Genomic DNA, 13,161 nt, shown 5'->3' with positions numbered 1-13,161 from the left:
AACAGAAGTCTTCAGGTTTGGGGGGATAGCAGGTGTAGCATTACCTGTGAAATGCTGTTTAAAGAGTGCCGCCTTAACTCGCGCAGGTGTACTGGCCTGCATGCTCTTCTGATTGCTCTGCTTTCACTGCTCATGTTTTCACTGCAAGCGTGCTGTGAGAGGCCTAGAGGACGACGACTAGACAGAGACACTGGGCCACATGCTGGAAGCCATTGATGCTTTGTGCATTATGAAGCTTTTGTTGCCTGGTCTACCCAGACCTAGCATGCAAGAAGTGAACCTGTCTGTAGCAGAGACGATGGTGGCCATTGCCTCACCAGAGGACAACAGGGTGGTCTGAGGCACAGATCCCGAACCACTGCATGCCAGAGAACATCCACTCCTTCTCTCCTTTGGGGATCAGCCTGTGACAGCTGCGCCTCTCTGGGATCTCAGGATGTACTGTCTGTTTGGGTTCCTTGGGAAACCAAGGCCCTCCCTGCGGAGGGCAGGGTAGGAGTTTCCCTAGTACCTCAGGACCAAGGCTGCTCAGGTGGGAACGTGAGCTCTGTGCTCACTAGGCCACAGGCTCTCCCCAAGTCTGCAGCTACATTTGAGTAGCTTATGTGAGGTGGAGCGTGTTACCTGTCATCTCCCTTCTCCCCTTTGCTCTGTGCCTGGCTATATAGCTACCTGTCCCTAGAAGCAATCCCAGTACCAGTTCAGATTTCTCTGCCACCACCAGGCCCACTAACAGCCTGAAATGTCTGCTTGCTGAGGCAGCCTTCCTGCACTTGGAGCCTGGGACGTTGCCCTTCACGTTTCAGGAGTTCTTGCTGGTGTGGCCACGGCTCCGGTGTGCCATTGGGCTGCACTGTTATGGCTTGCTAGCAGACCCACTTTCCTTTACTGAAATTTTTCCTTCTGGGCTTTGACCATTGAAGAGGTAAGCAGATCTCCGGTTGAGCACTACTGGGACAGATGAACACTGTGTGCATGCGTGCATGCATGCATATGTGTGTTTCCATGTGTCCACTGAGATTCAGTAAGGTTGACTCTGTTCCTCTTACCAACAGCCCAGTGGTACTGAATTGTGTTTTATTATTATTTTCTTCTCCTTTTGTAAATGTCAATGATACCACAAAGCCCTATTTGAAGAGGGACAAGTATGTGTTGTAGAGACTGTTTGTTATTTTCTTTTTGCGGTAAGGAAGAGGAAAAGCTGAGGTACCAAGTCCCAGCTCAGCTGCCGAACTGCTAACCTTGCTGAGGGGAAAAGTCAGGCTTTGCCTGGGCTGCAGGGGCTCTGTGGAGGGAATCTGTTAACAGTGGGGTTCAAGAGTTCTACCCTTTAGTAAATGGGCCAAAGTCATGCGGGGCCTCTGGCTGCCCAAGCTATTACCCGCTAGGGGTCTTTGCTCTTCAGCAGGATTCTAGATCCTGCAGAGGAGGACCTTAGCCTACCTAGAGCTCTGGCCCTAGAGACAGCCTTTCCCTCTAAGTGCTGTAGTCACCATCTCTTGATCCTCTTGCATCTGCACGCAGTACCTGCATGTTGTCATCTCCAGCACCCCTCCTCCTCCCTCAGTTAGCTCAGCACTGAAGAAGAGAGACTCGAAAGTGCCAGATCACCGTTCCCTTGTGCAGAGCAGGCCCAGGCCCACCTTCCTCAGAGGCTTCCAGGCTGAACAGTGTGCTGGAGAGTCAGTGGATAAAGACAGTTAGAAAACCTAAGAGAGTGCTTAAGAGTGTGAAGACAGTAGTTGGAAACCAATGAGAATCCATACCAGTCTTTTTCTCTGCTGTTTTCCGTGGGTCCTCCCTGTTAGCACTGGCACCCTTTCAAGGCCATAGCTTGAAGGGTGAAAACAGGCTCAAGAGGTAGTTCATTCAGTAAAGTACTAGTGTATAAGCATGGTGACCTAGGTTCAGATCTGCAGCACCCACATAAAAAGCAGAGTGTGATGGCGCATGCCTGGAATTGTGTGCTTGGAGGTGGAGACAGAAGAATGTCTGGGTTGGTGGCCAGCTAGGATAGCTAAATCTGTGAGTGAGCTCCAAGTTCATCAAGACCTTCTGCACGCCTTAATCTCAGCACTCAGGGAGGCAGAGGCAGGTGGATTGCTGCAAGTTCAAGGCCACAAGTATTTTACAAACTGCCTTAATTAAGCTCTGGCCTAGCCAGTGTGACTTTGCAGTCTTAGCCAGTTTTCAGCTACTCTAAGCCTCAGTTTCCTCATCTGTAAAGTGGGAAACAGTTACTGCCACTTAGGGATTAGGCAGTGTGTAAAACACCTATCATGGTGCCTTGCACATAGTAGGCACTCAGTTGGTGGGAAATACATGTCCTGCATCATTGGGAAGTAGTAATAATCCAACATTTGAGGATTTAGTTATATGTCACTTGCTCGGGGAAGCCTACCCTGCTCCTCCATCTGCCTGAAGACCTGCCAGCCCCCCTCCCTCCCTTCCCTTCCTCCTTCCCTGACCTACCAGTTGGTGTCTGCCACAAGACCTGACCTGGAGTTGCATGCACAGAAGCTCCAGTTTGCTGACTTATTCCTGGTGGTAATAAAACAGGGGTCTTGTCTGGTGACATGTGATAACCATCAGTCTGGGGAGATGGGATGACGCCTAGGGTGAATATGAGAGACCCCACTGGCTTATATAGCAGCAACAAATAGGCTACCCATGCTGGAGGCTCTAGCCAGTGGATAGCCACCCTGAGTGCCCACCTCACCGCACAGCACAGCCTATCTCACAGGTTGGCAACTACAAACGGACCGTGAAGCGCATCGATGATGGCCACCGCCTGTGTGGTGACCTCATGAACTGTTTGCACGAGCGGGCACGCATCGAGAAGGCATATGCACAGCAGCTCACGGAGTGGGCCCGCCGCTGGAGGCAGCTTGTCGACAAGGGTAAGTTACCCTAGGCATGGCTGTCAGTTACTCACATGCCAGAGACCCCTGATACACTACTCACAAGTGGGCCAGGAGTTCACCCTGCAGTTCCTGGGGCTGTGGGGCTTTATGGGGGAGGGCTGCGTGGTGCCTGTCACCTAGTTAGCACAGGCTGTGGTGATACCAAACTGCCAGTTGGAAAGATCCTTGATCTCCTGTTGCAGCTCCCCCTTGTCATCCACAGGAGACTGACAGCTGCTGAGGGCCTGAGAATACTTTTAGGATAGAGGACCGTTTCCTCAACAGAAAAGAAGTGTGTGCTGGAAGAGGGAGGAGATGAGAGACTGCACAGGCCCACACAGAAATCTCTGGATGGTTAGGGACACTATTGTCATCTCATTCCCTTCTGGTTCTTGTTCCCCAAGGCTCAGGAGGGAGACTCTTTGAATCGGGACTGTCACTTTGGATGAGGGGTCTGGGTAGAAAGGGCAAGAACAAAGCCAAAGGTGAACCTGGTTAAACCCAGCTAGAACACTGAGGTGCCCAGCAACCGGCCGTCTCCAATCCGATTCATGAGTGGGGCCTGGGGTCGGTGGAAAGTTGACTTTTTAAATCTTCCCTAATCCCCTGGGACTTCACAATGTTCCCTGTCCTGTCTCCATTGACACTGTCATCCTCTGGGCCCATTGCTCATGGAAGTGAATAAAGGTGAGTGCATCTTGGGGGAGGCCACTCCCAGTCATGGACTGTCATTAGAGCAAGAGAGTTCTTGCTTGAGAGGCAGGCAGCTCACCTGAGGGAGTTCTCCCTTGTCTGGCCACATTTAAACAAGTTGAGATCTCCAGAGTGCAGGAAGGGTTGTTTTAAAGACCCCAGAGGGAGCAGGCCTGGGTGGGTAAGCACTTGCCATGCAAACAGAGGGCCTGATCCCCAATCCCTTACTTCCTAAAAGTCAGACACAAGACTAGGGAGACGGCTCAGTGGTTAAGAGCATTGGTAGCTCTGAAAGATCAAAGGACCTGAATTTGTTACCAGCACATGGTAGCTCAAAAAGCCAAGCACAGCACTACAGACCTGTAATCTGTGAAACAGACTAGAGGCCCGTGGGCAGCTGCTGGCCAGCCAGTTCAGCTGAATCCATGAGCTCCATGTTCCATGTGACCCTTCTCAAAAACACAAAGAGAGGTGATTATGGAGGGTTAACATGAGCCTCAGCCTCCATATAAAATGTGTATGCACATCACATGTATATTCATTCACACACGTGTATGTAAAGCATGCCCATCAGGTGTACATGCTCTCACATATATACATTACTCACATGCAAACAGGTACATGCACCCACATGCACATGTATGCATGTACACACGCAAAAGCTCAAAGGCTTTAGAAGAGGAATTGTCTGTAGCCCGGGCTGCTCCCTGGTGGGCAGCTGTTGGGAGTGACAGGAAATCCTGCTGCTGGCAGAGGCTAAGTTAACATGCTGCTTCTCCTGTGCCAGGACCACAGTATGGAACTGTGGAGAAGGCGTGGATGGCTGTCATGACTGAAGCAGAGAGAGTGAGCGAGCTGCACCTGGAAGTGAAGGCATCGCTGATGAATGAGGACTTTGAGAAGATCAAGAACTGGCAGAAGGAAGCCTTTCACAAGCAGATGATGGGAGGCTTTAAGGAGACCAAAGAAGCCGAAGATGGTTTCCGGAAGGCCCAGAAGCCCTGGGCCAAGAAGCTGAAAGAGGTGCCTCCCTCCCTCAGCTTTTTTGCTGACCCTGCTTTGCTTCTTTCCTGGTGGCTGCTCCATTGACAAGGCTCCCTTCCTGTATTTCCTGTATTGTGGCCTGAGCCACAATAGAACGTAGTGGGTAGAGAGTAGGCCATCTCTGTGACTAAGGAAAGTTGAGAACCCCAGTATGAACAATGTGTCATGACTCTTTGTTAAAAGAAGTCCTTGGAGCCAGGCATGGTGGTGCACACCTTTAATCCCAGCACTCGGGAGGCAGAGTCAGGTGGATCTCTGAGTTTGAGGCCAGCCTGGTCTACAAAGTTAGTCCAGGACAGCCAAGGCTGCACACAGAAACCCTGTCTCAAAAAACAAAAAAACAAAAGAAGTCCTTGGAATTTGTGACCTAATCTGCCAGTCCACCTTAAGCCTTTTACTCATGTCATGAGGGCTCTTCCTGGCAACCCCTAGGTCTCACTTTTGACAGGATCCAACTGGCTGTCCTGGACTCTCTTTGTACATCCGACCAGCCTGGAACTGAGATCCGCCTGCTTCAGCCTCCCGGATTGCTGGGATTACAGGCGTGACCACCACGCCAGGCAAGAGCTGTTGGAGCTTCCATGTGTGGCCTATTCTGACATGCTCTTGGATATCCACACCTCTTCCTTTCACTCCAAGCAGTCTCAGAGTTTTGTTTTGGTTTGTTTTTTCTACCATTCACTAGAGATGAGGTATTTGTCCCAGCCTTCCCCTCTCGACTGGCAGCACACACAGCTCCCCAGCCAGTGTAGTCTCTGAAGGTCTGAGCTTACAGCAATGCCACACTAACAATTTACTTTGCTGTAGGTGGAAGCAGCAAAGAAAGCACACCACACAGCCTGCAAAGAGGAGAAGCTGGCCATCTCTCGGGAAGCCAACAGCAAAGCAGATCCATCTCTCAACCCTGAGCAGCTGAAGAAACTGCAAGACAAGATAGAAAAATGCAAGCAGGATGTTCTCAAGGTAAACACACAATTGCTTTGCCGTGTTGAGTGTCAGTGTCACTAATTCACCTGTGTAGCATGAGGCTAGTGTCCTGGGAGCCCTTGTGCATCTGCTGAGAGTTGGCCTACCTCAGTGGGTCTGGAATGCCCCACTGGAACAGGGCAGTCCCAGAGTTACACAGATTAAATCCTAGTTCCTGGGGGCTGGGCTTCTTAGCTCCCCTTTGCCACTGCTCTGTGAGTGATGCCAGGGCCCCCCTCCCTTCCTCTGGTCTGGGCAGCGTGAGTCTGCTGAAGCAGATGGAGTGAGGTCACAGTGTACCAGCTTCCAACAGGAGTTGAGACTGGCAGGTGCAAGTGCTGAGCTGATTGGTACCTATTTGACACCTTTGTCAGGCCTCAGATAAGGCAGTGAAATCCCTTAGGACTGTGTAGTGGCGTTCCTGCTGTGTGAATAAGGAGCCAGGGTCCGTGAGGATAAGTAACACACTGCTCTGTAATGTGAGGGCAGGGATTCTGACCCAGAGCCTGCACTCTGCACTACCATTTTTCACCTCCACACCTAGCAAGGGGACAACCATCTTCATAGGGTGTGCCTCAAGTAGCCCTTGACCCAGCCGAGGTCAGAACTGGGAAGCTTTGGAAGTCCTCAGATGAGGGATCCTGGCCTCCATGCTACTAGATAGGAGTGGGCACTTGAGCTCAAGAAACATAAGGCCTGGAAAATGCTTAAAGCCACTGCTAGGACCACAGGAATCTGTGCTGCCAGGAAGGTGCTTAGAAGGAAGATAAAGAACATCCATGGGTGTGTGTGTCTGTCTGTCTGTCCATCCGTCTGTCCGTCCAGTGCTTCTACAGAAGAGACCCAGAGGATGAGGTCTGACCTGAAGTATGTGTCAGGGAGGCAGACACTTGTAGTGGTGGCTTCCCTTTTGGAACTTACCCTCCCTGGGTGGCCTGCCAGTGATATTAGAGCCTGCGTAGCCTTAGAATGCTAGAGAGGAGCAACCAGCTGTTGCTCACAGACTGTTTCTTCCTGGCTGGACAGAAAATGTGTCTTGCAGTGTCCATCAGAGGAGGTTTACAGAATCCTTCTGAGGGGCCGTTGGGGGCTTTCTACATCTCTTCCATGGGTTTTCTGAATAGTGTTGACCGTGCTTGGTCCTTGGTTGCTGGGGGCGGGACATGGCTTCAGTATAATCAAGCTGAAAATTGGAGAGGCCAGTAAGAAGAGCATCTGTGATACTCAAAGGCTCCTGGGAGGCTTTGTAATTGACGACTCCTGCTTCTCAGAGCTGGGGGGGGGCTGTGATCCAGGGCTCCCACACAGTGCTTCTATGTTGGGGCACAGGATAGTGCTAAAGATGGTGGGATGTAGGCAGAATGTCTGTTGAACTGTTGTTGCTTAAGTGACCTTTACTTTCCTCATAGAGGACCCAGCTTGGCCATCTCTATGTTCAGAAGAGAGCAAGGAACCAGATGCCAAGAGAGGGGTTAAAAACAGGACTGGGGCCTAGAATGTAGATGGAAACTGTCCTAGTAGGTCTGGAAAGGCTTCCAGAAGGTGTCTCCTTAGAACATACAGAAAGGGGTCTCTAAGCCTGAGTCCTGGGTAGATGAAATAGGTTTGGTGCCCCAGTGTGAAAAGACAGAGAAATTGTTCTAGTGGCTTGAGTACTGTGTGTGCTGTGTGGGTGGTGTGGCTTGCCTTCCAGTACTCAGGTGGAAGAGTGTCAACAACTCTGAGAGCTGCAAAGTTATCCCAGCCCTGAGGTGGAACAGTGTCCCAAGGCACAGGAGCCCAGGAACCTCACAGCTCTGGGAGGAGAGGCCGCCTCAACAGAGGTGATGCAGCTCCCAGGGAGCAGTTGCCTCTAAATCCTGAGGAACTGAGGAGGCTTGGAGCCTGAGCTCTGCTCCTTCTTGTTTCTTTTCCTCCTCCTCCTCCTCCTCTTCCTCTTCTTCCTCTTGTTCCAATGAAAGAGTCACACCAGGCAGTAAATCTCTTAAAAGAGTTTTATTGGAGGGAGGAATTCAGGAGAGGAGGGATGAATGCAGGAGTGGCTGCCTCTGCTCCCAGAGGAGACAAGAGAGAACTGGGCCTTTATTTAGGGTTTTTAGGGGGTAGGGATTTCAGAGTATGGATTGGTGGGATTTCAAGCCTGAGTTGAGGGAAGCTCAGGGATTGGTGGGGTTTTGTCCAGACTTCTCGTCCCAAATTAGCATAATCTGGGATGAATCCTACTAAGAGGGCTGAAGATGGCAGTTATGGGGGGGGGGGGGCTGGGAACTGCTGGGACTTTCTCAGGCAGAGGTCAGGCCAGTTTTCTGCCTTGAGGGGTGATAAAGTTTACAGTGTGTCCATTGTGAAAGCAGTAGGCTAAAGTAGGAAAGGTTGTCCTCATCATGGACAGCTCCCTGCTTCAGCAGGTATAGTCACCATAGAAATAGTAACCATGGACAGCACCTGCTGAGCTGCTGACTGGAATTGCAGCCATTTTCCCTTCCCATCTCCACAGTCCCAGGGTGGGAAAGAGGGGCTGACTGCCCTGAGGTGGGAAGGAGGTCTGACAGCAAGCTACATAGCTCTTAGGAGTGGTAATAGTGTTAGGCACTCTGGGCCAAAGGACTGGGGAGGGGCGGGAAGAGAGGGGGTATGCAGAGGGGTCCCCAAAGCTTGGGGAAGGTATCCTGTCACAGGGTTGGGAGGCAGTGGGTAGCAGCAGGCCACCAAGGCAACAGCGGCAGTGAAGGAATCCCTACATGAGTGTGTAGAGTAAAAGTGCTTTCAGGCAGACCCATAGGTCTATCTTCAGTTCTCAGAGCCTCATAATATAGAACTTTGTTTTAAAAAAAAAAAAATAGGTGGTCAGGTCTTCTGATGTCCCTCGCTTCACTCTGGAGAGCGTCAGTCAGCAGCACCTGGCTACTCAGGTAGTTGGTTCTTGTTACTGTGAAAAATAGAGAAACGGGCTGGAGAGATGGCTCAGAGGTTAAAAGCAGCTTCTGCTGGCTGCTCTTCCAAAGGTCCTGAGTTCAATTCCCAGCAACCACATGGTGGCTCACAACCATCCATAATGAGATCTGATGCCCTCTTCTGGCCTGCAGGAAGAGTGCTGTATACATAATAAATAAATAAATATTTTTTTAAAAATAGAGAAACAATGTGAAAGAGGAGCATTTTGTGTTGGTTCGGTTTCAGAGACTTGAGGCAGGGCTGCCTGGACCTTCAAGTTAGAGTGCCATGACAGTGGGAGCATGAGGTAGTGAGGGCTACTTAGCTAATAGCAGCACAGACAGCACAGGCAGGAAAGGCCCACAGGCAAGGCACATGTATCAGAGACATGATCTCTGAGACTTGCTCCCTCAAACTAGGCCCTGTCTTCTAACAATCAATCCAGTCAGACCTGAGCTTTGTAATGAAGTGAGAGCCACCTGAGTACTGACGTGACCATCTCTCACCTACATACACCTGAGAGGGGAGAAGCAGCAGGGCATGTGGGATAAGCAGAGGTGGAACAGAAGCAAACCTCTGTCTGTGTCAACTTTAACATAGACCAAGGACAAGTATGAGAAAGCCCTGAAGGAACTTGACCAGACTACACCCCAGTACATGGAGAACATGGAGCAAGTGTTTGAGCAGTGCCAGCAGTTTGAAGAGAAGCGCCTGCGCTTCTTCCGGGAGGTTCTGCTAGAGGTTCAGAAGCACCTGGACCTGTCCAATGTGGCTAGGTAAGTTCCCCTGAGCAGAACCATCAGTGCGAGCCACAGGGGGCTGGTAGTAATAGACTCAGATGATGCACAGCCACCTTGCTGGGAGAGGGGAGAACAGCCACCAAGAGTACTTTTCACACCACAGTCCCGAAGCCCAGAGGCCTGTTTGCAGAGCCAGCATACAGCACAGCCATGTGGGCTGGAGCAGGTAGCCATCTTGGACTTGCTGCTGCCGGCTCTAATGGGCCTGACACTGTCTGTTCTACTGCCACAGCCAGGACCTGCCAGACCCAGCATTCTGGAAATCCATCCGGATAAAGCAGCACTGCCCAGGCCTCATGTCCTCTGCCCCCAGGACTGTCCCTTGTAGAAGCCTTTATGAGGCCTTCTCATCTCTGCTGCCAGCTTGACCATTGACATTTTGGTGGCTGTAGGTTCTGGGAGATGGTGAGATGCAACAGTTAGACTTGTGACACAGTGTGCCTGTATCAGGAAAGACCCAGATGTCTGGGGATAGAGAGAAATCCACTTCCTTCACTGGTCTGGCAGGACTGTTCAGAGACGAAGGTCAGGTCAAAGCTTGTTGTCAGTAGAAATGGCGTCCCCTTTGTCCCTTCTGAAATGATGGAAAGCAGTTCTTGCACAGCTGCTCTGCTGGCATTCATCCCATCTCTGTGATGGCCTGGAAAGTAAGCAGCACTGTCCCCATCCTGCTGATGAGGACACTGAGCTGCTGCACAGCTGTTGGGGGACAGGGGCAGGGTGGGGAGGACAGTGTCCTGCTCCTCTGTGTGAGGCACCATCCACTGTGTGTGTACTTGGTGTGTGGTAAAGGCCAGAATCAACACAGCTTGTCTCTATGTTCCAAGCACCTGGGATGGTGGTGGGGGTGGTGGTACATGGCACAGTTGCTCCTAAGGCTGCTGTAAGTGAAACGGGGTGTCAGACAACAGGGGAAGTGCATCACTCAGTTCTAGAAGATGGAAGTCACAAACCAAGGTGCGGCCACACTTCCCCTGGAGGCTCCAGGCAGGTCCTTCTGCCTCTCCCAGCTTGCAGCACCTGCCAGAGTTCTCAGCCTCCTGGACATCTGACCACTTCTCTCCAGTCCTCTGGCCATCTTTCCCTGGGTCTCTAGTGCAGATTTCTCCTCCTCTCTAAGGACAGCAGCCCTCGTGCACTGGGACCACTTTAGTGAACTTGTTTTAAGTTGTTCACCTCGGAAAGATCGTTTGCTTCACAGGTCACATTCCCGGGTTAGGCCCTCAGCGATTTCATTTGTATAACACAATTCAATTCTTAGACAGAGTAGGTATTGTCTGCTCTCAGCAGAGAAGGAAGCCGAGGCTCAGAAAAAGTAAAGAACCGCCTCTATAGATAATAAGTGAAGCCAAGGCCCGTGCTCTTGGCCCCAGGAGGCTGGGCTGGGTCTTGTAGTTCTGCCCTTCTCCCACAGTACCTTTCACATGGGCAGGGAGTCCTCCAGCTCTCCTGAAAGAAATGGAGGATGGGCACTCCGACACTCCCCTCAAGTGGCTTCTTCCTCAACATGAAGCTGCACCCACAGCAAACCATCATCTGATACAGGGCGAGTCTCAGGGAGCCACCTGGTTTGGTAGGTGCCAGGTTCTCAAGGATGGTGTCTGCCTCTGAACATGGGATGGTCAGGGAATGGTGTTCCTCATCTGGGTCTGGGAAACAGATTCATGTAAGCTACAGATTCTGTGGTTGCGAGGAATGGCGGTTGGCCACTGCCTTTGGTAGAGCTGTCTTTCTGTCTCTGATTTAGCTACAAAACCATTTACCGAGAGCTGGAGCAGAGCATCAAAGCAGCTGATGCGGTAGAGGACCTGAGGTGGTTCCGAGCCAACCATGGGCCAGGCATGGCCATGAACTGGCCACAGTTTGAGGTAAGGAGGTTGTGTGCCTATAAGTACTCACCTGGGAAGAGGCCTAGGACCTCTAGTTGAGCTTTGAATGTTGCTCTCACTCCCTGCTTTGTGTGCAGTAATCAGACAGGAGTGGTGTCTGTAGTGTCCCGGGCACTGTATCTAAAGCCCTTCAGATACCGTCACTTTATCATTGACACTCCCTTCTTATCCCAGACCAAAAATGTGTTTATCCCACCATACAGAGTGCTCAGGAAGTAAAGTGCCCATTCTGTCCCCAGGCCTTATGTTGGGCCACAGGTGGGGCCAGCCAGCATCAATAAGCTGTTCTCTCTCTCTTTTTTTCCCCCCTTGAGGGCTTTTTCCTGCCTTGAGCTGTAAATCCAGTGAATCTTGGCTCAAAATGAGTTTGCCTAGTTTTCCTTTTCTCCCATTTTGTGGGCCTGAGCTGTAAAGTGCCTTTATATTATAAATTCAAGGGCCTGTGGATCTTAGGCTAGAGTTTGATCACCAGGCCCACCGAGCTCCCTGACAGCAGTATAGGAGGTAGAGTTCCCTGAAGGAAGGCGTTCTCTCTTCCTCATTCACTGGGTGTGGTATGAGCCCCAACCCTGCAGCTGCTGAGAAGAGTCCTCCAGTCCAGGCAGATGCCTCCAGCATGCGTCCTCAGCTTCTCTGGCTGATAGTAGCCAGAGCTTGGGCTGCATCTGTTTTCACCCCTTAGCAGCTTTGAGATTTGAGCAAGCAAGTCCCTTATGTGGCTTAGTTTTTCCATGTTCAAGTACGAATAGCAAGCCAGGGTTATTGCAGCGTATAACCTGATCTGTGCTGGGTTATCACATTACCCTGGGCTCCCCACAAGTTCCTCAGCCCTGGCTAGCCCATCGGTCCCCACCCCCACACTTCTTTTTCTGGAAATTGATGATTTCTCCAAATGAGCTGAGCATCCCCTGCATCCACCCACCAGGAGGCTGGAGAGCAGTGGGGGGGGGGGGCCTGGGAAACATTGAGGTCCAGGGCCTTTGCTAGTGGGGGTGGCCCTAAGCAGTCCCCCTTCCACTGGCCAGCACACTGGGAAGAAAGATGCTGAGAGGTATCTTAGGATAGCTCCTACTCAGCTTCCAGTCTGCTTGTTGCTTTAGAGTGGCACAGGACACCGTGTGCCCGACGCTCCTGCTTCCCTCAGAGTGCCTGCTATACCAAAGAGGGCAACAGTGGAAAAGATTGGGCTGATTAGTCCTCCTCAGCCCAGAGGATTAGTCTTCCTCCTGGCCAGAGTCTGCGGGCTCCCTTCTCTGTAGGACACTGGCTGGGAACCAGCTATCCCGTATTCCTTGTATTCACACTGATAGTTGTTGCTGGGCTGTGTCTGACTTTCTCTAATAACGTTGTTTTTGTTTTTCATGCCACAAGGATGAAGTAAGTTTCTGTTTTATGATTAACTCATGGATTGCCAAGCTTCCTACTGCATGTAGTCAGTCCGCTGAGTCCCCTGTCTGTAGAGGCCCCAGTTCTATGGCAGAAAGACATAGCCTTTCCTTCCAGCATTCCTGGTGCTGCTCCCATCAGTCCCCAAGAGCTGCCTTGTTAGAGGTCACATAGGGAGCCTGAGGGTCCAACTGAGTATTTAGCCCACTTACCTCCATCGGGACAGTCAGTAATAGACAAGGTGACTTGGTTGAGGTCTGTGGCCCAAGACTGTGATCCACTCCGTATGGACCTGTTTCTCTTGGCCTCTGTATTTCCTCTTCAGACAAATTGAAAGCTAGGCTTACTGTATCTAAGATGACTTCATGAGCCTGATGTTTTGTAAGAGAAAACAAAGCTGTGCACCAAGGCACATTGCATTTACATTTAATTGGGGTGTGGGGGGGTGTGGAGAGAGTGTAAGCCCTAAGACAGCTTTGTGGAGCTGGTGCTCTCCTCCCATCTTACATGGCTTCTGGGGCTTGAACTCGGTGTCTCCCTTTCAGG

General features: G+C 51.2%; 1 protein-coding gene across 4 annotated transcripts in view; it reads left to right on the top strand.

Annotated features, from left to right (window-relative positions):
• The window catches only part of Pacsin2 (protein kinase C and casein kinase substrate in neurons 2), a 102,741-nt gene that overhangs the window by 82,516 nt on the left and 7,064 nt on the right, over positions 1 to 13,161 (top strand). For all 4 annotated transcript variants that reach the window (XM_051160105.1, XM_051160102.1, XM_051160104.1 and 1 more), the window contains exons 3-7: positions 2,744 to 2,900; positions 4,384 to 4,619; positions 5,448 to 5,603; positions 9,141 to 9,316; positions 11,088 to 11,208. In XM_051160105.1, the coding sequence (XP_051016062.1) occupies positions 2,744 to 2,900; positions 4,384 to 4,619; positions 5,448 to 5,603; positions 9,141 to 9,316; positions 11,088 to 11,208 (846 nt within the window). The remainder of the gene's footprint in view (positions 1 to 2,743; positions 2,901 to 4,383; positions 4,620 to 5,447; positions 5,604 to 9,140; positions 9,317 to 11,087; positions 11,209 to 13,161) is intronic.

This window comes from Acomys russatus, chromosome 17, assembly GCF_903995435.1.
Source record: "Acomys russatus chromosome 17, mAcoRus1.1, whole genome shotgun sequence".
NCBI lineage: Eukaryota > Metazoa > Chordata > Mammalia > Rodentia > Muridae > Acomys > Acomys russatus.
The sequence above is the reverse complement of the archived record's forward strand: the minus strand, read 5'-3'. Positions and strand labels throughout refer to the sequence as shown.